Source organism: Pan paniscus, chromosome 4 (genome assembly GCF_029289425.2).
Source record: "Pan paniscus chromosome 4, NHGRI_mPanPan1-v2.0_pri, whole genome shotgun sequence".
Taxonomy (NCBI): domain Eukaryota; kingdom Metazoa; phylum Chordata; class Mammalia; order Primates; family Hominidae; genus Pan; species Pan paniscus.
Window position 1 is genome coordinate 98,192,692 of NC_073253.2, and position 26,556 is coordinate 98,219,247.

At 35.5% G+C, this 26,556-nt stretch overlaps 1 protein-coding gene across 12 annotated transcripts in view; it reads left to right on the forward strand.

The window, feature by feature from the left end:
• PAM (peptidylglycine alpha-amidating monooxygenase) overlaps window positions 1–26,556 on the forward strand; it is a 281,268-nt gene that overhangs the window by 159,735 nt on the left and 94,977 nt on the right. For all 12 annotated transcript variants that reach the window (XM_008953692.5, XM_034960298.3, XM_034960299.3 and 9 more), the window contains exons 5-7: window positions 3,184–3,271; window positions 14,192–14,277; window positions 15,647–15,730. In XM_008953692.5, coding sequence (XP_008951940.2) covers window positions 3,184–3,271; window positions 14,192–14,277; window positions 15,647–15,730 — 258 coding nt within the window. The remainder of the gene's footprint in view (window positions 1–3,183; window positions 3,272–14,191; window positions 14,278–15,646; window positions 15,731–26,556) is intronic.

The following is a 26,556-nucleotide window of genomic DNA, read 5'->3' on the forward strand; positions in this document are numbered from 1 at the left end:
ATCCTCTAGCTCTCTTCCCCTTGGATCCTTTATTTCTTTGGTGTATGATGGGTGAAAAAGAAAAGAGACATTTCTTTTTAAGATGTTATTCTAAAGTATTTTTCCATATTCTGTATTGTGTTGTGTTGACATCTCCTGCATAGTCTTATGTGTGTCTTGTGCCCAGCACACCTAGAATTCACTAGGGGTGGGGTCTTATTTTGCAAAGCCAGGCATAATCAGCAGGAAGGGAGCAAACCCCTGAAATGAACCTGTCAGACTAATCTTTTCCCAGCCTGCCGCTCCTCACTACTGGCAGCAGCCCTTCAGTGAAATTGTCCAAGTGCTGCTTTATTTTAAGACATCTACTGTTTGTTTTAGATTTACATTTTGATTTGACATTCCTTTTGCTGGAGGTAGTTTTCATTTCAAATTGCAATGAATTGTACTTTGAGCTATAATTACATAAATATTTAGATATTATACTTTTTCTTTAGGATATGAAAAAAGATGGTTAGTTGCTTGTTTTTGCTGTGTACTTCTAATATACTTAGCATTTAAATTAGATCTGGAGTTTCTGGAGAAATATGTGAGTCAGTGAGAATCTGTTTTTGTGAAAGGAAACTCTGAAGAATTTTCTTTTTCTATCACTTAAAGAGTTGTTTCTCATTTTAGAAGCAAAAATTAAACACATACCTAGTTAGAGTTCAAAGTAGAGCAAATAAATAAGTGGTACTTAAAATGTATGTCAGGAAAAAATGTATGTCAGAAGGAGAAAAAAATCAGAAAATAGTTAGAGAATTTATACTTTGATTAATTAAGATTTGCCCCGTTTACTTTACAAAGGACAGTTAGAAGAGTCTCTTACATAAGCAAGGGCCCAGGCAAACTATTTTCTTTCTTTCCTAATGAAAAGCTACAGAGATTATATGTTGTTGTCTTTATGGTCTATTCCCTTACCAACAGCTGTCTTCCTTGCCCTTACCTGAATCTTTTGCTTATTAATATTTCATTTTTAAAAATTACTAATAGCTCCTTCTTTTTCCAGAAATGTCTTTGCCTTGTTTAACAGCAGCATATACATTGCATTAGTATAAAAAAGATACTGTTGGTGTCTCCTAAACATACCCTGACAGCCCTGGGCTTTTTCCAAAACTCTGTCTTGAGCCTTCTCTATGATTCCTACTACCTTTTCTGGTACTTTCATCCATCCTCGCAGCTTCAGGGTTCAATTTTTGAATGTTTCCCAAATATGTAATTCTCTGACCTCTTTCTAGGACAAGAGTCACAGAATTCTGACTCTCTGCTGGATACTTCCACCTGAATTTTTAGCGGGTGCTTGAAACATTGTTTTGCATCCAACCATTTAATTCTTGGAATAAACTGCACTTGGCCATGTTGGCATATTACCAAAATTCCAAGAATGATTCAGTCATAGGAAATTTATCCACCCATAATAAGATCTTCTGAGGGGAGGAAGTCATGTAATCATCTACATAGGTTCTGAAAAAGCAGAGGGGTCAGATAACCTCTCATGCATTGGCAGAGGGAATATTTTTTTTAAAACGTGGCAGGGGGAGGAGGATGATACAATTAGACAACAGTTATAGATGTTCATAAAGTAGTATAAACAGTTTAATAAAAATGAATATAAGATTAAAAATCGTATCACATACCAAAATAAAATCAAGGTGAATAAAAGACCAGTACTCCTACCTCAGGACTTTTTCCATTTTCTTTCTGCCCCAGGAAAGATCCCTGGTAGGATTCTGGAAGGGAGGAAGGAAATCCTGCACTCAACCTGGCAGTGGTCTATAGATATAGAATCCTTCTTCTTTCTTCTGTTTCTCTTGCTAACAAACTTCGGCTTCATGATGATAAGGACTTTCTATGAATTGTGAACGGCTGTAACCCCCAAGTGATTCTTTCCTTCCAAAGCATCTTCTTCCATCCCTTGTGCTTACTATATTCTTTGGTAATAGAAAACCAAGCCTCAAGTTATAGCAAGTCCATTTTCTGGCCATTCTCTCTTCATTAATATTTTAAATGATGACATGAAAACTTCAAGATTTGATTTTTAGGCTTCAAGTTCTTATTTTCATTGCAGTAAAAGAAAGGTTTGTCTCCTCTGAAAGTTATAAGCCAAGATGGCACACAGTAGGTTTGGCACATAGTGCTATGTTTTTGGTCAGACACACTGCGAGTCATGGTGCTATAGTTTGGTGTAGAACATTTTTTTGTTTTATAAGTACTCATGTCTCACATACACATTTTAGCAATAAGTGATGTTTTCTTAATTTTATCAAACAGACCAAAATAGCTGAAAGATGCATTTTTGCACACACCTGAGATTTAAGATCATTTTGGGGCTATTTAGCATTTTATGTGCAAAGGTGACTCGTAAACAGCTACTTCATACTGGACAGCATTTTGATGAGAACGCAAAAGGATGAGCCAAACCCACACTAGGAAAGGGAGTTCATAGATAATAATATATTTTTAATTTTTTCTCTTTTAATTATGCACTTGTTTATTTTAATGTCTTTCAACAACTATTATTAGGAGAAAACGAGAAATGTCATTCCATAACTTCTAATATCTTTTAACAAGTATACCATGCTTATTGAGGACAGTAATTTTATGTGTTTTGTATTTTTGTAAAGATACATTTTCCACTTTTATTTTTCTTTCCTGGTAAATTGCTTCTTCATATACATCCCAGTGACTATCGTACTGTTGTTATTCTAAGATGGTCATAAATTTGTGTTATGAATTTTTGTGTTCATATTTTGACCACTCACTGTGGCTTCTTTTTCACTACAATGTTGAGCAGTGTTTTATGATACTCAGCACTGTACTGAAGTCTGAAAGGAAATATACTGTGAATACATAGCCTGCAGATTTCATTTAATACCCATATAATGCCCTCACCACTTTAAAAGAGGTCTTCCATTTTAAAAATGTGTGTGTGTGTGTGTATGTGGGTGTGATATTCAGCCTTATTTTTCCTTTTTACTCTTAATCAAATTATCAAGTCATGCTTATCCTTAACAAGATAATTTATACAGACAGGGCATTTGATCACAAGAACATCAAAACATCTTTGTTATACAGGTATTTGAACTGTTCAAAGATGTATTTTATGACTCTGGTGCACAGAAGTGTAACTTGTATTCACATACATGTATTATTTTCTCCTAACAGTTGACTTCAAGCCTCGAGCCAGCATGGATACTGTCCATCATATGTTACTTTTTGGATGCAATATGCCTTCATCCACTGGAAGTTACTGGTAAGGATAATGGGTTTACAGTATAGAAGGGTGTAGAAAATGTGTTTTACAAGTGCAAAGTGTATCTGTGCAAGTATTTTACAACTAGTTAATAAATAGGCAGAACATTTTAAGAAAAAGAACATTGTTCATTGTCATCACGTGGTTATCATGGTTTATTACAGTTATTTAGTCTGCTATAGAGCATATCTATCAGCCTTTGTCACTGACTTAATAAATATATGTCTCATGGACATAAAGATGGAAACAGTAGAAACCAGGACCCCAAAAGGGGCTGGGAGAGAAGGGAGCAAGAGTTGAAAAACTACCAGTTGGATACTATGTTAACTATTTGAGTGATGGGTTCAATAGATGCCCAAACTCCAGCATCACACAATATACCATGTAACATGTTCCCCTGGAATCTAAAATAAAACAGATTCAATATATGTATATTGTTATACAGTATATGTCCAGGTGCAGAAGGTTTGTAAAGAAAGTCTGAAAATTTAGATTATTGATACTCTGATATTAATTTTTTAAGGTTCATTATTCTACCCGAAGAGCATCATGGTTCTGTTTATTGAGCACTCTTTCTCCAGACACTGTGACTGGTGATGTAGGCTTGCCATTTCATTTTATCCTAATGTCTCTGCAAAGCAAATATTGTTATTTCCACTTTACAGACAAGAAGCCTGAAGCTCAAAGTGATTCAGTAAGTTGTTTACGGTAGTAACAAAACTGGTGCAAGATAAAGATTGAACCCTAGCTTGTCTGATTCCAAACCCACAGTTAGTTTCATTTTACCACACTGCCTTCTATTTATTCAAGTAATTATTAATTCAATTAGATATTATTAGAAAGTATTTGAATCACTATGGTGAGTCTTAATATCATGCCATAAACAATCACTAAACCTCTATTAAATGCCTGTCATATGCCAGAGCTGTAGCAGATGCTTGGGAGGTTCTAGGAAAAATAAGATGTTTTCTACCCCCATAAGTTTACAGCATAATTATGGTTTGAGATTGTCCCTCTCATTTTGTTCTTTGGCATTCTTGAAGATCACTGAACTCTGAAAATAGCCACACTTTTTAAGCTTCTTATTTTCACGTAGACCCAGAATCACTGTCACACATTTAATAGTCCGAAATGACTGGTGTGCTTTGCTTTGCACTGAGGAATCTGTTTTGAGGTCCTGTCCTTACATAATCATGTAGACTGATGGACCTTTCTCTGTGCATCCTAACATTCATTAGCCTGATGTGAGTCAAGCAGCAACTGCTCTCTTGTCGTTTTTATAATAAACAATATAATGTGTATTTGGAACTGTTAAAAGCACAGGGCAATTAGTGGAAATCTCCATGGACCAAGTACCGTCAAAGCATTTGTTAATAGGCTTAAGTTATTTGATGAAAGGAACATATCACATAGGAACCCAACCTATGTGACTGGGTTTATGTAAAAACGGAGTCAGCAAATCACAGTAAATACCCTTCAATATCAACATTCCCGTTTATACTCTTCAGTAAATTTTTGTAAATAAAATTCTGGGATTAAAAGATTATTCTGTGACAGCTTTTCCTGAATCTTATTCAGTAAATCACATCCTTTGGTTTTTATGCTTTAAAACAATTTCTTCTGAAATTACCAATATTTACCTTTGAATTGGACTCATTGAAAATAGCTAGAAGGAATGTAAGCTTTTAAAGTCTGCTTTTGCTGCACCTTGGTTTAAGGGAATGAGTGAGAAAATAACACAACACTTAAATGCTATTCCAATTCTAATTGTTAGGAAAAATTATCTAAAATGAGCCAAGCTCATTGTTCTCATGTTAAGGGAATAAAACAAACACCTCATTTTGGCCCCTTTAAAATATTTATTAGTATTCTTAAATAAACTATTCTGAAATTAAATCTATAAGATATATTGACCAAAAATCTTCCACATTGGGGAATAAGAAGTTTCAAAGAAAAATATAAATGAAAGTGAAAACAGAAATTTTGAGTAGAGTAATTGCTAAGTATATTATTTTGCTAAAATTATTACTTGAAAGTCAACATAGTAGAAGGAAAGAGCAGTGAACTAACTTGCTGGATTCCCTGGGTAGGTTATTTAGCCCATCTGAGATGGAGTTCTTGTCTTCATTTTAGCAAAAGACTTATACTAGGCCATTTATAAAGCCTCTCTATGCTCTAAAATTCCATAATTCTATGAATATAAATTGCATGCAAATGCTGAATCTGATTGGGAAAGCATTATTTCTAGGAGCTGGAAGTGTGTGCACTGCTTGACTCACCTCAAGCAAGCAGCTCACTGTGTTTTGCCAGTCAGTTGCATCATTGAGTAATTACAATTCTTAATAACACTATACCCATATCATTTTAAATGGATTTTAAAATATTTGCCTTGTATCCCATAGCCCCACTTAATTTGTAGATTTGTTATGATTGAATTTATAATCATAAAACAAGGACAATTGGTGCTGTTATTCATCATCTTTTAACCAAGCCCAACGCGTTTAAGTCTAACATTTAAAAGTAGGATCTTTTCAATATGTGAACTAGAAGACATACATTAAGTAAAACTGTTCTAATGATTCTGACTTCCACAATCAGGCCTTTTTATATATATATTCCTTTATATATATATAAAGATTATAATACATATTTATATGTATATTTGTATATAATATATGATATACATTATATATCATATATTTATTTTATATTCTTTTTTTTTGACTGAGTCTCACTCAGTCACCCAGGTTCTAGTGCAGTGGTGCGATCTCAGCTCACTGCAACCTCCACCTCCTGGGTTCAAGCAATTCTCCTGCCTCAGCCTCCTCAGTAGTTGGGACTACAGGCGCGTGCCACCATGTCCAACTAATTTTTGTATTTTTAGTAGAGATGGGGTTTTGCCATGTTGGCCAGGCTGGTCTCGAGCCCCCTGACCTCAAGTGATCCACCCACCTTGGCCTCCCAAAGTGCTGGGATTATAGGTATGAGCCACCACACCCAGCCACAGGCCTTATATTCTTATTTAAATATGGTATACATTATTTATCTTCCAATATTTGGCAAAATCTATACTTTAAAGAATTAGAGCTCACAGGATATTTCACAGCCAGAACTTTCAGTTGCTTCACAGAAACATCTTTCACTCCCCACCCCCAGTGCCTCACAGGCTCAGGCCTGAAGATAGTCAGTGGATATTTTCCAGCTGTTTAACATCTTATCCTGTCATCTGAATTATAGTACTCACAACAAAAATCTATCAGTGTCAAAAGTCTTGCATTATTTTTCTAAAATTTTTTGAGTCATGGAATTGATCACACTCATTTTATAGTTGCAAATCTATTCTTCAATTATTCTAAGACATAGACAGCACTTAAATGAAGACTCCTAAACTTTCACATATATTTTGGGGATGATACCTATAACAGTTTTGATGCTTTAAAATAACCAGAAGTCATTCACACTCTAGGGAAACTTATAAGGAAATACAAAGCTGTTTTAAGGAAAGAAGAAAAAGCTATTTTAACATCAAAATGTCAAACTCGGATTTCCTCTTTTCTGTTTGTTAGCTAGGATTTCCTCCTGTTTACACTTCAGTGTTCCATTTTCATTGCGAGCAGGTTGGCAAATAGGTGTCTTTAATATAGAAAACATGTTTCCCCTGAAATTATGAAGTTATAATTCATCTTCTATCTTCAGGAAGCATTTTTAATATGAAGGCAAAGAGCTATTCTGATGATGTTTCACTGTTGTGCTGCCCTCCTTTGCTCTTTGTAATTGCCTCTTTCTACTGTTCATTAAAATATATTTAGTTATATTAAGTTTATATAAAAATAGTAGACACAGCATGAAGCAGTTTTCATTATATAGTGATTTTAATTTTAAAGTTTTTTTCCTCTGCACACATTCTAGCCTTTTGTGACTCATTCCAAATTAGCAGCTCAAATTGGCAATGTGTCTAGTTAATTATATGCATGTGCATTTAAATTGCATACGTTGATTTGAACCTTTTAATATACTGTAGGGTGGTCCCTTTATAGTTAAAGAGTGGGCCTAGTGCTCAATTCCAAATTAACATACCTCTAGAGGATGCAAATAAGGACCAGCTGATGGAAAAGAAGCAGCTCTGCTGACCCATGTAAAGAAAGTGACAGTACCTGTCAGATGTAACCCCAATGCCTTCTTCCCAGGCGTTTGGAGGAGGAAAACAATTAACCCTATCTAGGGACCAGAAGAAAATAATAGCACCAAGATTAGAGCAAGCATATCAATGGCATGATTTGTTGCACTTTATTTGTGCTCTATAGACTTAATTCAAAGCATGACAATTCTAAGTTCCCTAGATTTATTAGCTGAATATGAGCCTAAACTAAGCTCTAAGTGAGCAGATGGTCTTTTGAAGTTGTTAGAGTCAGTAATGAAATGAAATGAAGGTTCTTAAATTTACTATTTAAGTAAATTTTTATATTTAAATTACCCAGTTTAATTTAAAGTAAATTTAAATTTACTTAAATAGTAAATTTTGAGGATATCTTGGGAATTTAAATATTGTATTCATCTATTCTATGAATTACTTCATTCTGTTTTTACTCTTAACAATCAATTTTTTAAATGATAAGTGATTAGCTACTTAGAGTTTCAGGCTTTGAAAATCATAATATTTTGTTTATACAAATTGTGTTGGCATTTGGGGTAATTCTGGAGTGCTCTCTTTTTTAAATATGAGATTGTAGGCTTGTGCATTTTTTATCCTACTGAGCACAGGACATAGGGTTTAAAGCAATTTAGGATTGCAAACCCCAAGATTTTGTGTTTAAAATATTGGATGATTAAAACGAGTGGGCTTCTTATGTATCCAGTCTTATACTTTGGTGTGATCTTCTATACATAGCTAAAATTATTTTTAGTTCTTCTTATTAATATTTGATTTTAAAGCTATTTCTAATGACACTTAGGACCAACTAATCTTAACAAACCAAAGATGGCTTCTACAGGTTGTTTGATGTTTTTTGATGAAAAAAAATCCAAGCTGGTTAAATGAGGCTATTTCCAGCTGTTCTAACTGGGAATCATTCTCAAGCTAAAGCAGTAGTGCTTTACCATCTTATGAAGCTTTAGCTTAAATCCCTTTCAACTGCTTCTATTTATTAACCACCTGCTGTGTCTTTTTAAATGCCACTATCTCCACAGGGTTACAGCTGCTGATGAGAAGAAAAAGGAGATAAAACATTATATATATATATATATATATGCCTGTATGAGAGATACTCTGCTTGGGTACTTATTTAAATGACTGTTTTTTAAAGGTGATGTTATTTTCCAAATAAGCCCACAGCTTTGTTGCCTCCCTCCCAGTGATAATGATTCTTTGGTTGAGAACAGTATTTGCATATGCTGTCTTTATGCTCCTGTTCCATATCCTGGCCCCTGTCATCCATACACTATATACAGCAGGATTCAGTGTGTCTTCTGCAATCCTCTCTTTGTTTTTTCTGCCGTAGGAAACTTCTAAAGTTAAATATATGTAACATCCTTGTCAGTATAAATAAAAATAACAGAATCTCCCAAATCTACACTGTCTCTTGTTTTAAGCACTGTAAAATGTGTCATTGAGTGCAGTAGCAATGTTTAGACATAAATTACTGATAGGCTAAAATTAATAGCATCCATTCCCTTTTTCCACTTTAATATTGTAATAGATTCCTATCATATCGCATATTGGGATAGTATAACGGATCAATTTTTAAAACACAGTTGGTCTCTGATTCTAACTTCCAGTCACCAATGAGTATGTTCCTTGGCTAATAATATTAAGGTACTTGGATTAAAGGTGTTAATAGGAGTTCCTTAGAAATTGCCCAATTCTTTGTAGACTAGTGTCAACTTTAATAAAATAGAATGTTATAGTTGGAACCCTTTTGACTGTTTCAACAGAAACAAATGCATTTTTCCTCACAAGACTAGTACTTTATGTTAAATACAGTAGCAATATTATAATGCAGCGTTGTATTTAGCACAGATCCAGAACTGTGAAATCGGAACATCTTGGTTTCAAATCTCAGCTCTGCTACTTGGTAGTGGTAATAAACATTGGTTAAATGATGTAACCTGTATTGGTCTGTTTTCTCATCTGTAAAATTGGGCTACTAATCTTGGCAGCTTGATTGGGCCATCATGAAGGGTAGATGAGGTAATATAAGTAATGTGTTTGGTGTAGTGTCTGGCATGTAGAAGGGATAGCTATTATTTTTATTCATTTATTGATAAAGTATATATTAATCATTCACTATGTGCCAAGCACTTTCTTGGGCATGGAGAATTTGGTATGAATAAAACAGACACACGCTCTGCTTTTATGGACTTACTGCCTGTCTAACCTTATTGGAGCAAAGGAACAGTGGGTAGTTTCTGTGATGCTATTTATCAGGCTGATATTTCTTAATCACCATTCTAATTTGCTTTTTCATTATGTATCATTCTAATTACTATATTAATGTCTGTCCATTGCATTGAAGTTTGCATAGGATTGTCTGAATTTGGGAAAATATTCTATGGGTTTATAGAACAGGTAATAGTATTTGAATATCTGACTCATACTGAATGCATTTTGAAAGGTAAGGACCATCCCCTCATGCTATTGATTTTGTGTTGTGTTTCTTTAAAAAACTTTCTAACTTTAGATCAGTTTTCCTGGTTGTGGTTCTGTTAGATATGTAATGCATTAAAATTGGAATTTAAGGCTATACAGACTTAACTTGAGGGCATGACAATTTTTTTTTTTTTGTTTTTAGCCAAAAGAAGAAACGAGTTATCAGTTCTGATCTTCCCTGAGTAACCTTGGATTTTAAATAGTCTTTAACAGATACAACCAGAGAGTACTTTAACAGTCAGTCATGCTGTATTTGGATAATTCGAAATGACAAGCTACCATTTTCAGTGCTTGGCACAGTCAGAAAATATTCATGCCATCTGAATGGTTTCCCCATGGATTAGACGTGAAAAAGGTTCTATAGGAAAGGTCCAAGAATCCAGACTAGTTTTATTTTCAAATGTTAATTCTCATCATTTTTACTATGAATACTAAGAAACCACAAGGGAGCTATGTGAACCCTTCCACAATTTAATCGACTTAGTCTGGAGGAGCCTTATAGGAGAAGCTGCTAGAATGATAAGAAAAAGAAACCTGGTTGATGAGGCCTGAAATTACAACAGCCATTGATCAAGAGTTACATTGCTTCCCAGCCTTAAGGCTCTCTTTACTAGTAAGAATAGTAAAAATCCCCTCTACTTCCATAGGTCTTTTTGGGAAGCCAAAATATACTATACCATCTTTCTCTTTTTGGTCATTTTACATGGAGAAAATATGATGCCGTTTTCATTTAAAATGGGAAATGGAAATATTTACCACTCTGATACGTTATCAGTTATAGAACTCAGTTCTCTCGCCCTTTTGTTTTTCCTCTTAGTCCTCCCATTGAGTTTTAGGATTAGTTCCAATGCCCCAGTGTCCTCCAGTGAGTCATTCTTTACTCAGTCTTGAGTTTAATATATTTTTTATTGTAAAACAGGGTTTTAAAAATTAAACCAATGTTTGTTTGAAGCTCTTATTTACCAGACCTGATAAGAGAATAAAATATAAAATCAGTCTCTTTGTGAATATGTCACAAACAACTTATTTTATCTCAAATTTGATTTTAGAATTGCATGCACAAATTGCAACTTAGTTCAAGGATGACAGTAATAATCAAAGCTTATCTCCACATAATATCATTCTCTGCCCATAAATCAGTGTCAAGAATTGAGATAGAAGGGACTGTGACAGCCAGAGCTTTAAGTCATGGTTTAGCTGTTTGACCTTTGGAAGTTACTTAAACTCTCTGAGCTTATTCAACTTTAAATTACAACCGGCTGGCAGTGTTCTTATATAAGCTGATTTGTTCAAAAAACTAGGCAAACAATAATTCAAATTTATTGGTGTTTATATTTAAAATTTTTAATCTAATTTTTTTCAATAAAATATTATAACATGAAGTTGAGAGTGCAATACAATTTAAGCTAATTCAGCTCTTTAAGTGTCTGTACGTGGAAAGTTAAAAACTCACCGAGAGGTAAGTTTCACCAAACATTTGTTTCATGCCGGGACTTCAGCATGAAGATATTATCCTACATACTTGTACTCGAAGTCCTCACAGTCTGGGTGGAGAGAGAGAAGTAAGCTGACACTTAGGATGAGGAGTGCTATAGTTAAGGAATGGAAGGTGGATGGGGGTCGGAGAACACTTTCCTGAGGAGGAAGGCTTGAACTGAATCTTGAAGGAGAAAGTGAATAAAAGTTTTTCAGGCAGACAGCTGGGATGGGATATTTCAGGCAAAGAGAGCAATGGAAATAAGGAAGATTGGAAACTGGAAGCAACTTGGCAGGATTAAAAAAGGGGGTGTTGTCTGGAGACAATGTCTAGATCATGAAAGGTCTTACGTGTTATGCTACAAGGTTTGGATTTTATTTTGATTTTATTTTTGGGAAGCACTTGAACGATTTTGAGCCAACAAATGACATAATCAAATGTATAACTTAGAAAAAGTTACTAAGCCAGTTTTCTCTGTTATATTTCAATCTGGTTCTTTCTAGTCATCCATTGAAAATCAACTTCCATATCAGAGGAAACAGTTATCTTGTTTAACCTAAGACTGTCATCACATTGGTTATAGGCATTTGTAATGTTTATGATCTTTGTTGAAAGCTATGAAAATTGCCACCCAAATCTTTAAATTTTAGTAGCTCACAGCAGTGATATACAAAGTTCAACACATTTGACAATATCATTTCTTTAACTATTATAGCTGAGGCCAGGAAGGAAAATTTTGCTTTTGGGCATCATCCAACATCCTGAGCCTTTTAGCACACTTGGCACAAGGATGTCACAGACATTTCTTCCAACGTACAATTCTCACATGGTAATGATCAGTCATCATAAGTATATTGTATTTGACAGTGAACAGTAAGAAACCACTAGTTGATGTCTTTTATATTACACATTACACAATCTCTTTCTACAGCCTGATTTATAGAAGCAAGATCACTTTGCTAAGTATAACCTTATCAAGACTTCCTGGTTCTGGGTCCCTCACCCCTTAATTCAGACAGATAATACAGTTGTCTGCACTCATTGCCTATCCTCCAACCTCATTTCTGGCTAGAAGCAGAAAATACGATAAGAGTCCCTGCCTCTGAGTCTGAAGCAACTTCTTACCAGTGGTTTTCATATGTGCAACGTGGGTATTTTCTGTGTTTCTGGCTTCAGTTTCTAACCTATTTAGGAATCTATCACAGTCTGCCTTTGCTTCCCATCCAGGTCAGGGGCAGTGTACATTTTTTTCTGTGTGAGCCAACCTCCGTCCCAAGAAGCTGTATTTGTCCTTGTCCTTTATAGTCTTCAAGCTTTTCAGATCTGCCTACACACCTGACTCACCTTTTTTGGTCCCAGTTTTCAAAACACAAATATACAAATCAACATAAAAATGTAGCCTAACAATGTTTGGATTAAATCCAATTCAATAATAGAAAAAGCTGAGATATATTGTAATGGGGAAAAAATGGTGGCTTGGAGTCAGACATACTACCATCTATTAATGTGGATCTACCAAATATCCGAGTTACCGCACTGAGTGCCTTATGCACATCACCACAACAGCCCTATCACAGAGGTTTCCATATAGGAACTGGGCCTTTGAGGGCTTATAAACACGCCCAAGATACAGAGCTGCTAAGGGGTGGTTCTAGAATTGAACTCCAGATCTGTCTTTCTGCCTGGGTGCTCTTTTCACCCTGCAACACTCTCTGTCAACAGTGAATCTTCAGATAAACTGAATGTTTTGTTAAATAATGCATTGCCCTGGAATAGTACTTTGAAGTTTATAAAGTCTCATTTGATTTACAGAATAACTCTGTGATGTAAGTGTACTTATCCCTGTTTTCCATGAGAGAAAACTAAGGCTTGGTAAGATTCAGTAACTTAAAAAAAATTAAGTAACTTGCATAATATGATACAACTTATTAATGCATTCCAGTATTCATAAACTCAAAATGTCATGCATATATACGATCAAGAACTCTTAAGAGAGGCTGGGCGCAGTAGCTCACATCTGTAATCCCAGCACTTTGGGAGGCTGAGGCAGGTGGATCATCTGAGATCAGGAGTTCAAGACTAGCCTGGCCAACATGGTGAAATCCCATCTCTACTAAAAATACAAAAAATTAGCCGGGCGTGGTGGTGGGCACCTGTAATCCCAGCTACTCAGGAGGCTGAGGCAGGAGAATCGCTTGAACCCAGGAGGCGGAGGTTGCAGTGAGTCAAGATCGCGCCATTGCACTCCAGCCTGGGCAACAAGAGCGAAACTCCGTCTCAAAAAAAAAAAAAAAAAAAAAAAAAAAAACAACTCTTAAGAGGGACACACTTGTATTGCTCACCCCACTGATGGTAGGCACTGTTTGTTGCTTTGGCCAGATTTGTTGACAACAGTGATCGCCAAAGGGGAAATGTGTATGACACTTTTTTTAGTCCAGATTTCTGCTGCATTTGCTTTGGTTTATACAGACCGTCTATGTAATGCTTGCTTTTCTACCTGATTACATAGAGTACATTCCATATATGAACATATCAAAGTAAAAATTATATATCTCCCTCACAGGATTGTTTCATATCAGGCAAAAAAAAAAAGTTTCCTCTTTTATGTGCTTTTTTTCACACAGTAATAGTTCTTTGCTCCAGTCTTTATTAGGATCTTAAAGCTAATATCATGCAATGATGATATATTGATGTACTTTGGTTTCAAATACCTTCCCCCATCACCTCCCACCATGGGGAGCAATTTATGCATTTCACTATTTAAATCTTCATTTATACTACTTTTTATTTTCTTCAGGTTTTGTGATGAAGGAACCTGTACAGATAAAGCCAATATTCTGTATGCCTGGGCAAGAAATGCTCCCCCTACCCGGCTCCCCAAAGGTATGTCAGAGCCTCTTGCTTGGTCTTATGTTCAGCTGCTTAATTTCTGTTTCCGAAGTACTTTTCATTATAGTCCTTTCTAACCAGTGTTGACAGTGTTCTGTATTGCTGCTTCACAGTAAAAGTACTTGCATTACCTCTTTTGTATTGAAAAGGTTTCATTTAGATAGTTACTCTTTTTCTGCCTCTCTTTGGTAAGTAGTTTGCCCACACAACAGTTTAGATAAAATTAGAAAATAACCAAGGATACCTCAAGCCACCTTTGACCTAAGGCACATTGGTTCTTGACAGCAGACACATTTCATGAGCCAAGAGAGCTAGGAATTAAATAAATTGCTGTTTCAGCAAAGAATTTTTTACAGTCCTGGAACCTAGGTATCTAATGTGATGCCAGACCTCAGCTGGCTTTCTGACTGCACCTTTAAATTGTACATAGCTTCCAATGTGTGACTGTACTACCAGACTCTCATTTATTACCTGGATATTTCTTAAAGGGTGTGTGTGGGTCTGTTACAGAATAGGTCTGTCCTGGTTCATGGATGATCTCGTGATACACATGCACCTCTCTTTCCTCCCTTACTCATTGCCAGCATCATTAAATGATGTCTGATTTCTTGCACTTCAAATGAGCCTCAGAATTCTCTCCATATGAGGCAGCTGCAACCAAACAAGTTTGAAACTAACAGGGAGGTCTGTCATAGATTTGTTGACATACATTGGTAGAGGAGATTTGTTAAAAAAAAAAAAAAAAAAAGTATACTTCTGCCTGTAAATATTTTCTCTCTAGATTTTTTAAAGCTCACTAGCAAGCTTTATTAACAGTAAGACTAATAAGAATATTCAGATTCCAAAAATTCACTGAGATAATGGACTTCAGTAATCTAGTTGGTAACTGGTTTCCTCAATGACATTTTTGTAGATACCTCTTTTCACAGCAGAAGAAAAGTAATGCCACTTAAATGCTCCTAAGAGGTCTATTTCCTATATTCAATCATAAAATAAAATAAATATGAATATATACAAAACAAAATGGGAGAATGGGTTTATGTATGTCTTTTAAATAATCAATAGAGACAGAATTTTGTTTTGCTCTGTTTCTTTCAAAATGAGTGAATTGTCCTCTTAAAGTGTAAGTGATTACTCTGGTTCTGAAGTGGGAACTATGAGTAGAATTTCATCATAGTTTTGAGGAGATTATAATGACAGATTATATTAGAAATTATCAGTCAATGGTATATTTCAGTTTTCATATAATATAATTTTATATGTTATATGTTATTTCCCTTTGGATTTCATAGAACAGCAATTTGAGATTAACTCCATTTTAGATGCTCATTTCTAATATATTAACTTTTTTGTAAATCTTTAGGTGTTGGATTCAGAGTTGGAGGAGAGACTGGAAGTAAATACTTTGTACTACAGGTACACTATGGGGATATTAGTGCTTTTAGAGGTAAGTTTTGAAGTGTTGGAACTAAGCAAAACTTCTAGTACTATATTGTTTAAAATACATGCACAAACTATTATCTACATCTTAAAAAGAATTGCCCACACCCTCTGCCCACTGGGGGATAACAGCTTTTGTTTCCTTTAATTTGGAACTGTTGAAGGAATGACTTTTATTTTAGAAGTCATTTCTGTTATGCACCTGTGCATCCTACTGTGTTTTCTTTTATGCTGACTTTATAGAGCTCTCTTGCCTTCTAGTGTATTGTTTTATCAGCCTGCTCTTGCTCTTATTAGGAGTGCTGATCATTCCAAGCAACACTGTTGGAAAGCATAGGAAGGTACTGGTTGTTTATATTTATGTTGCTCTGAGCAAGCCACCGAGAGTCTATAGGTTCTGCAATACCAAAGGGGTTCTCAAACACTCAGGCTCATGTCAATTCCTTATCTATCCATACGTGGCACTTCATGAACTCATCCATTGTCCACTGCTGTAAGGCACAGACCCCAGCCACCCTTTAGATAATGCTGAACACTCCCCTAGACACCTGTTGCTCTACCAGTGATCGCTATGCACTTTATTTAAATGCCCCTTTCCTTACTATAGATCGTTAGCATGAGGAAGGGGCCCTGTTCCCAAGGCAACCAAGATCAATGCTTGTTACTCCTGCTGCTGCATTTAGTCAAACTCCAACTGCATTGGGGTTCACACTCTTGTGTTCACAGGTGTAAATATTAAGTAGATTTCTCCTTGTCTTGTTTGCTTTTCTACTATGTCTTGCTGACTTATATATATTATCCTGAATTCTCTAATTTGACAGTATATTTCTAAGTAACCTGATATGTTTCCCTTTCCAAATACATTAGCTATCTCTCCAGCAACTAAGTTTGGAAGTAGATGTCCATCTCTGCCTATGAAATACCCTTTAGGACCTTTGCTAAGAGAGCCCCATGGGGTAGAAAGGACCATAGATTGCCAGCATTCAGAACGAGGACAGTAAATGCAGTCTCCCTCTGGAAAAGGGTGTTGAAAGAATGATTTTATGTCATTGAAAATGTACTATAATCAAATATATTATCAATTAATATATTTATTAATACACTAATAAATATATATAAATTTATATATATATAAATGGACCAGCCTATGAACCTAACTTAGAAATAATATTTATTTTTAGATTAAAAATATGCTTTGAGTTATACACAAATAACTTTTCATTTTTTGGAATAGAACATAATCTTAAACTGTTAACTCTCTATAGTGCTGAGAGAAGGTTTTGCTGAAAACAAAGAAATAAATAATATTTGTGTTTGGGGAACAAAGACAGAGATTATCTGCTCTAAAAATTGACCATGCTGGTTTCAGTAGAACAGACAGATTCTGAGACTGCTGACTTCCAAAGTATTGACAAAGCTTTAATTTCCTCAAAAAAGGCAAGCAGGCCTTTCCAGATCACCACAACTAAAGTAGCTCATCATACTGGCACAGGTTCCCGCAAACCCTAATCTCTACCCTCTATAAAACCCTATACTTCACTTTTCAATCTAATTCCCCTCAGCGTTGTAAGGACCCCTAACAGATACTGCATTGATACTCCAGAGAAAACACATGATATATGCTTGTTTTTAAAAATATGTTACTGTAATAATTTCTTATAAGGAGTTAATTTTGTTTTATAATTTATGTTTAATCTAGGGATAGTAAAAGTACTGATATTTTAATATGTAAACATATAATTATTCTTTGCTGTAAGAGACAGATAAGAAATTTTAACTTTTCAATAGTAATTTTTTATTTTCTCTTAAAAACAGTTTTTCTAAAAGATATATGGGGTAGAAAGATTACTAGTGCTATAATTCATATAACTTATTGTAATATTATTAAAATGTAAGCAAAAATTTCACTCATGTAATTCATTCAGTAGATACTATCAGGTCCCTAAAGCTTATTTAGAGTAGTAAGTAAAAACATGGGAAAATATCAAATCTCACTAAAACAATGAGATATCATTTTATATTTATTAATTGGGAAGTGGTGGATATTAAATTATCCAGCATTTGGATGAATCTGATGTGCTTTAGGAGGCTTTATAAATTTAGTATGATGTTTTGGAAAGCATTTTTACCATTTCATGTATGTTTAATATATAGTATTAAAGTCTTGTTCTAGGCTTTTGTCCTAAAGAAAGATTTTTTTTCTTAAAAATGCTACTCTATCTACCCAGTTATTCATGCACATGAAAAACTGGAAAGTTCTCAAATGGCCCTCACTAGGACATTGGTTAAATAAATGGTATAACAACAAAAGTAGCCAACAATAAGATCAAATACAGACTATATAAAATTCATGTATGCTTACCAGGATTGTCAAGCCCAAGAAAAAAAGGAAATGGTTGATGAATAAGAAAGGTAGGATTGGGTGATTTTTTTTTCCTTTAAAATGTTATAACATTGCCTTTATAATTACATGTTTAAATTCCACAAATAGAAGCATTTTGTTAACTCCTTCAATACCTTCCAGTTAGTGTACTGCACTCCCACTCACACCTCATGCCAAAAAAAGAATATGAATCTCTATATGCCTGATTTACTATAGGAATGTATTCTGCTTTCAGCAGCTTCTGTATTGTGATCTCATACTTATCTCCAGATGCACCTAGAAGTGGAAAATAATTGTATCATTTTATCTTCTAATTATCAAAAATGCATTAAATATATATGTTATGTACATATTATATATATAAACAAACACACAATTATACACATACATATATAATCACAGCACTGCTTTTGGTGCCATTGTCAGGGAAGATTTTATTTCGTGGTTTTAAAACTATTGGTGATATTTTAAAGTATATAAATTGTAAATCTGAAGCAGAGTAACACTACTAGGAAATTATTATATTCTACTGAAAAGTGGGGAAATGTTTGGCTTAAGGGTATGAGCATTTTTCCACACAGGGAATGTTTTAGAGAATTGAGAAACTTAGGATCTTCCTTTAATAAAGCACCAGAAATGAAGGCAAAATATCTTCTAAAAGTTGTGGGAATGTGGTAGAGTATCAGAGAGAGTATAACCTGAAGCCATACCTGGGCATGTTTTAGATCAAGCTTGTCCAAGCTGCAGGCCACAGGACAGCTTTGAATGCGGCCCAACACAAATTCATAAACTTTCTTAAAACATTATGAGATGTTTTTTGCGATTCTTTTTTTTTTTTTCTTTTAGCTCATCAGCTGTTATTAGTGTTAGTGTATTTTATGTGTGGCCCAAGACAATTCTTCTTCCAATGTGGCCCAGGAAAGCCAAAAGATTGGACCATCCCTGTTTTAGACTGTGATCTTCTTTAGTATGAAAAGATTGGCTGTGATTTTAGAGTGAGTTCTATGGGATTACATAAAATGTTTGCTTTACTTTGTTTTTTTGTTTGTTTGTTTGGTGTTTTGGAAATTACACAGAATGTGAAGCTGTAAAATAATCCTTCAAAAACAATCAATTGTATTAAATGCCATATCAACCATAGTGTCAAGCCTATACTAGTGCTGGGTATACTAGTCTTCCTGCCTGTAGGAGTTTATTGTATTCTAGTAGGTGAGACAAGCACAAAAGGAGTGTGTTTATAGGCAATAATAATAATGCATACTGGATCTGAAGTCTGCAGAGAGACAGGAGCGTACAAGTATACCTGAAAGTGGAGAGGTATGAAGTCTGGGAAAGGCTTTCCAGAAGTTGGACCTGGAGCAGGGTATGGAAGGGTGATCAGGAGCTCCCAGGCCAGAGCAGGAGGGAAGACAGGTTCCAGACAAAGGTAAAAGTAGATGCAGAGACACGGGAGTGAAACAGCATCTTAGACACAAAGAACTTTGGGTCATCTGACATTGCTGGAATGTGAAATGCATAGGGAAAAGTGGCAAGAAATTAGAAGAGAGGTCAAAGGTGGGGAGCAAGCCATAAAGATCCTTGCTAGGACTTGATTCCTAAAGCACTCAGAATGCTCTTCAGTCAAGCAGTAACCTGACTGGATTTTCATTTCCTAATGCCGCTCAGTCTTGGGCTTGAGTACATGGAAAAGCTACTAGCCTTATGAAGAAAGTATGGGGCCGTAGGTGGCCAGAGTGAGCTAGGATTGCAGCTTAGGAAGGCCAGAATGACTTTTTTTTTAATGTATAGACTTTTAAATTTTCTAAAACTTAATATTCCATAGGAAATAGGATGTACTCTAATTAGAAATGAATGTCCCACGTAGGTGATAGTATGTATGGTACCAGGTTTGGTGACCAAACTCTAAGTCCAGGCAGACTGGTAATGGCACATCCTAGTTTTGTTACCCTCACTGAGTTTCTAAACCTCTTTGCTCTCCTCATCTGTGAAATGGTATCATAGTGGTATCATAAAGGTACCATACCTTTATATAAATAAAGGTACCTGGTTAAGTAGTCAATAAATGTTAGCTATTATCATTATAGTCCTCATGAAAGGATAAATTTCCCTAAATACAATATTTTGTCTAGTTACACATAATATGAAAAGGACGTGGTTACTTTTCAAAGATGTTGTAGTTTCTCATTATTTTTAGACACAGAACTGTTTTGAGTGTGTCACGTTGCCAGTAGAAGTTTCCTAGTTAAGCTGTGTTTCGTGTTCTCCACAGCAGTTTTTGTTATTCATAGTTCAGCTGTACAAAGATAAACTGCAAGACCAACTTCCTGCCTTTAAGGAAATTAGAATAGTGAGAATTGGGGATTCCTCCAGGTTTCCCTCTCCCCCTTTTTTTGACCAGTTTTTTCAGCAAAATCTTGTTCCGAAGTGAAAATTCTCCTGAGATTGTTGCTGAATGCTGCCACATTTCTTCACGATGTTTTGGCCTAGGGGAATCTTAAGAAAGCTCTCCTCTCATTTTTAGAATTTCTGGCATTAGCTTACTAGTCTCCAACAATAACTCATTTCTCAAATTGAAGATCCTGTGAACTCACCTGTTGAAGTTGGAACTGATATTCTTAGAATGAAGGTCAGGGTCTCTTCCCAAATGTATTGCCCTGATTGTCTTTGGATTGTCAAGACTTCCAAACTATAATCCACTTACTGTCATTAAGCTCTTGGCGCATATGGGAAAACTAGCAGATATTATTAACAACAAACAACACACACACTCTCTCTCTCTCTCTCTCTGTCTCTCTCGGCTTGTTTCCACGCCTTTCTCACAGCCCTGTATGTACACCTGCATTTTGTACATTTAGTATGTTCCTGGAAGTATAGCCAAAAGTTTCGCTTTCCTTAGAGTGGGTGTTTAATATTTACATTCTAAATTAAGTGAATACAGCCTGGAGATCCTATTTTCAACTCTCCTTTATGTAAGCTCTAAGAAGTTTAATCTCCAAACTTTGGGGATTATATTAGTAAAATCAGATCATAAAGCTCTAGTTAGAACACTCAGAGGATGATTGTTTTCAATAGCCAAATTTTCCAGAATGCTAAGGTTTTAACCCTTTAAGTACTATAATGTTAAAACATCTTGGATAGAAATCATTTTAGAATATATTATGTGTCTTTCCTGGGCACAGTGGCTCACGCCTGTAATCTCAGGAGGCCGAAGCAGGCAGATCACCTGAGGTCAGGAGTTCAAGACCAGCCTGGCCAACATGGTGAAACCCTGTCTCTACTAAAAATACAAAAATTAGCCAGCTGTCGTGGTGTGTGCCTGTAATCCCAGCTACTAGACAGACTGAGGCAGGAATATCGTTTGAACCCGGGAGGCAGAGGTTGCACTGAGCCATCACACCACTGCACTGCAGCCTGGGTGACAGAGTAAGACTCCATCTCAAAATAAATAAATAATAAATAAATATATATATATATATACACACACACATATATGTATGTGTGTGTGTGTGTGTGTGTATATATATATATAAAATTATATATATATATCTGCACTCCAGCCTGGGTGACAGAGTAAGACTCCATCTCAAAATAAATAAATAAATATATATATATTATATATATATAATAAAAAAATAGAGTATATTACATGTCTTAGGAAGTTAAATTAGATGGTACATGTTAAATGCCTGCAGCTGTGCCTGACACAGAACAGATTGGCAATGAATGTTAGTTCTCCTTATCCCCTTCTCCCTTTTCTTCATAACTTTGAGATAGCCTAGTGAATATCAATGATTGTGCTATGATTTCTTTCCAGTTTTTAGGAGTACGTAGAGTTTTTCCATGTAACTGGGCTCATTGCCATCTCCTATCTGTTCTTCTGTATTTTCTGTAGCTTCCTTTGTTGTCAAGCTACCATTGCAACTCATTTTAATTCACACAACGCACTATATGGAGGAAAAGATGAGTAAGAACAAAAGTCTGCCCTCATAGAGTTCCCTGTCCAGTGAGCATAAGTACACTTAAAACAATAACTGTAATAATGCGAGCCAGTACAAAGTTAAGTGCCATGAGAGAGGGGATTGGAAATCAGGCAAGATCACACCTAGTTTAGATGTTTCAAGTTATCGGATTGATATCATATAGGCACCCTTCTTCCTGTTCTAAATTTATGTGTTAGATACAGAATCTAGATGAGTTTCATATTATCAGTTAGATATGGAAGCTAGATGAGTTTCATATTATCAGTTAGCATAAATAGACTTTGGCTTGCAGCCCTTATGGGGAACTTTTTAAATAAAAACATGATCATCTGGAAAATGGGGATTAAAAAATACAATAAAAACATGGGAACACTGCAGCCTGGACTTTGTGACCATCAGATTTGATTTTTCCTTGCCCTCTTGCATTATTCCATGCTGGCTGTGATCCACTCGGGTGTGGTTTCTGCAAAGCTTAGTTCCAGACAGGTGGATATTCCTGAACACAGGGTGTGCATCTGTGTATTCACACAAATACACATGTATCCATACAAAGGGTTCCTACCTAACCACAACTGAAAGACTAGTAGAGTGAAGAGCCAGGAATGGTAATCATGGCAGGAGGACGAGAAAACAGAGGACTCCAGAGGAATTCTGATTCCACTGTGACTCCAGCTGTATCTCTGCCTCTTAGAAGACTACTGCCAGGAAGCTATTAGAAAAAGCTTTGAAATTGTGCGCTCAGGAAAAATCCCTTGCTAATGCATTTTGAACAAGATGGAGCAGAGATCAGTGACAAGGTAACTGTGCTTAAAATTATTTCATTCCACTATAAAGCAGGTTGTTCTGACTTCAGTGTAAGCATCAGAGTGCTCCTGACTTCCTGACACCTAATTGCAGAGAGAGTGGGAAACTGGATCAGATTGCTCCCTGTTGCTTTCCCTGTTGTCTTCTCTCAATCTGCACAAGTAGCTTCCTCCTACCTGCTTTCCAGTGAGATACATTAATCCTGCTTTTACTCACTCCGCTGCGAAATGCACAATACTATGGGCCAGGATATTTAAGCCTATGTATTTTAGAGTATTTCAGAATACTTTCCATATTTAAGAATCTCCCTTGAAATTGCAAATATGGGTGGGAGGTTATTGTTACTGCTCCTCCAACCTCAGCTGACATAGACGTCCAAAAGCAACTGAGTCTCTACAGTGGAAGGGAGACATAAATAGCACCATCTAAGCACTCATCCTAGCCTTCCCTGAATAGGGCCCTGGCATGTACATCAGCCATCAATCTGAATCCCCTTTCCAGAATAGACCATAATGTTAGTTCTTACCATGATCTTTCATTCCAGAGCACATATTGTGTTTCCAAGTTCTCAGCTCCAGAGACAGCAGCCCTGCTGAAACAAGTCTCACCCCTGGGAGATCCAGAAATGTGTCAGAAATATGGTTCCAGGAAGGATACACTTTTACCTCAGTTTTCCTTCTTTATTCTCAAGGCTGTGATACTCATGTCATCTACCAACTCTCCTTTTTTCTCTCCCTGACTCCCATTTCCAATTTCTCTGGTATGCTTTGATGGGGATAGGGACACAAACCTTTATGCAAATGCTTGGGGGCAGATGTGGTCTGGAATTAGGAGCTTTTAATATTTTTGAAAGGTATTCAACTGAATAAATCATGTACTCTATCACCTTTGTGAATCTGGGGCACCATCCCTATGTAGATACACTAATGTTTCTATAACAAATGTTTAAATATTCACACAAAAAGGAATAAAACATAAATATCATCACATTCATTCAAGTCAGATTTTGCTGCCAAAACTTAATGAGAAAACTTTAGCCTTCCAAAGCTGTTTAGATTTCAGAATTGCAATAAATTCCAGTATTAGAACAAAGAAATTATTTCTTCATATTTGAGTTTTCAGTTAAAATACTAAAAAGGATTGGAGGACTCTGGATGTATCTGCACATTTTCCCTTTAAAATAATCTTCTCTTCTGAACTTTATTTTTCCTCTTTTGGAAAATATAGAAAATTATTAAAAAGAAAAGTTGAAAATCCCTTGTATTACCCCTACTATTGAAAAAATTGATAAAACCCTCTTCAATCATACCCCCCTTTCTCACCTAATTCCTCCCCACCCCAACTATTGCTTATGTCTGCCAACTTTTCATTAGCTTATCTCAGCATTTCTATATGTGGAAGATAAACTAATGTATCAGATATGTGTATATGTACTTTTTTCTTTTTTTTTTTGGACAAGAATTAGATCACATTTCCCACAGATCTGCATCTGTTGTTGTTGTTGCTTTTCACTTAACAGTGTACCCTGGACATATTTCTAAGGTAGCACATGTAAAGCTCTTCCATGATTTATAAAGGCTGCCTAGTATTCTTTTGTGTGGATATACTCTAATGTATGTATCTTATTGTCTATTAAAGATGCTCTGAGTTTTTTTGCTATTATAAGCAATGTTAGAAATGTTTTAGGTAACCATGTATTGCTACTGCAGGGCAGATATCTAGAAATGAGATTTTGGGGTCATGGAGTGTCTAAACCCTAACAGGTTCCACCAAATCGCTCGACAGTTTTTCCAGTTTACAATCCCATATCCTTGGGCAATGAGCAAGTCCCATATCCTTGCCTGCACTAGATGTTTTCACACTTAAAAAATTTTACTCAGTGTTTACTTAAACAAACAGACTCCTTATAATGTTTCATTTAAAAGATAAGAATTAACTGAAAAATCTTAATAGAATTACCTCTAAAGTTATATAGTCTAGATCAGGATTTCTCAAAATCTAATCAGAGGACTGTCTGCACCAGACTGTCCTTGGGGTACTTTTTAAAATGAAAGTTCCTAGTTCAAACTAGGCCTACTGAATCAGATGCACAGAAGGTAGAGCATAGGCAGCCAGAGCTGGCTCAGATAGGCTCACAAGAGCCAATTGGTAATTTGCAGTGTTTTTGTAAGCTGATTGTTAAATATCGCAATCATTAAAAATAAAGGCAAGAAATACTCAAAAATCTTTATTTCCTAATTATCTTACTACATTTTACTATTATCTGTGCACTTGAGGGTATTTGCATCTGTTGTATCTGTGTGGTGGAAATACTACAAAGTGTTATTTTACTGCTAATTTCTTCCTAAAGCAGTGATGTCATGTTGGTAGCTTGAAATTGGCTGTGGTGGGAAAATTTACATTGAAATCAGCTGTGGTGGAAAAATTTACACCATGGAAATTGACAAATAGTGCAAGTCAAAGTTCTGTCTATTATTTTGCTGGTTGTCTAGACCTGAGAAAATGATGGAGAGGATGTTGGCAATGTGGATTACTGTAAATGCCCCCAAAATTTAGGACATATTCTTCCAGGATTTGCAGACTGTTACCCGTTACACCAAAGATTTTACTGACATCCTTAATGTGCAAGTTCCAACATAGGTCTTTGTTGTTTCACTAAACAAAATATTATTTCACTAAACAAATATTTTTGTTTCACTAAACAAAAATATTAACAAGCATTCTTGTCTGAACTACTTCATGGCAATTACAACCATCAGTGGGCTATAAAAAGTAGAGCAAAAGTCAAGGAAAGAATTGTGTGAGAGTCAACAGCTTATATGGAGTTAATAATGAAAAGTATTGTATATTTTATTATTATTTATAAATTGTTTGCTGCACATTTTTGCCAGTAAAAACTGTAATAAACATATAAACACACCAGTAGTGTGTATTTTTTTCACAGAGCCAATGTATTACTAGAATATCACTGGGCCCAGGATTCTGAAATTTTAACAACCTGCCTCATTGATTTTTATGCAAACTAAACTTTGACAACTGGCGCTCAAATTTTCCTAGCAAGGATTAAAGTCACTCCTGCATTTTTTTCCTGTAAAACAGGTGTGTCAGGGCAATCTCCTGGGGCCTAGGACATGAGCAGAATAATTTGCATTTATCAAAATAAGTTTAATTAAATCTCAATTCTCTTAAGAAAAGGGGAGCTTTGAAAGAAGAAAATGCATTTAATTACTGTCTGGTTATTCTAGCACTTTATTTCATTTAGAAATTCGAAGAAGAATTTATTTTCTTAACTTTTTCACAAAATTTGGCATTTGGATTTTAAAATTCTTTAATAGAAGCCACTTACAATGCATATCTGACATTCTCAGAGATCCCCCTCCCCATATACAGGTGCAAAAATGTTCCTTCTTCACACTTGATCTAGATATATCTTTTTGAAGAATGGGCCAAAATAATTTATATTCCTTCATTTTTTTACATTTTTTATTTTAAAGTGGAATATATGTGTTGACAGACACTAGAAATGGAAAGGAAGAGGTCCATGAAACCAAATCTGAAAGAGAAATGATTGGCAAGAAGGTAACATTCAACCTGCACGAAACGCCATGGCCTCTCAGGCCTTTTCAGTTAAGGGGAAGAGGTTGAAATGGGCTGGGAAAGCATGAC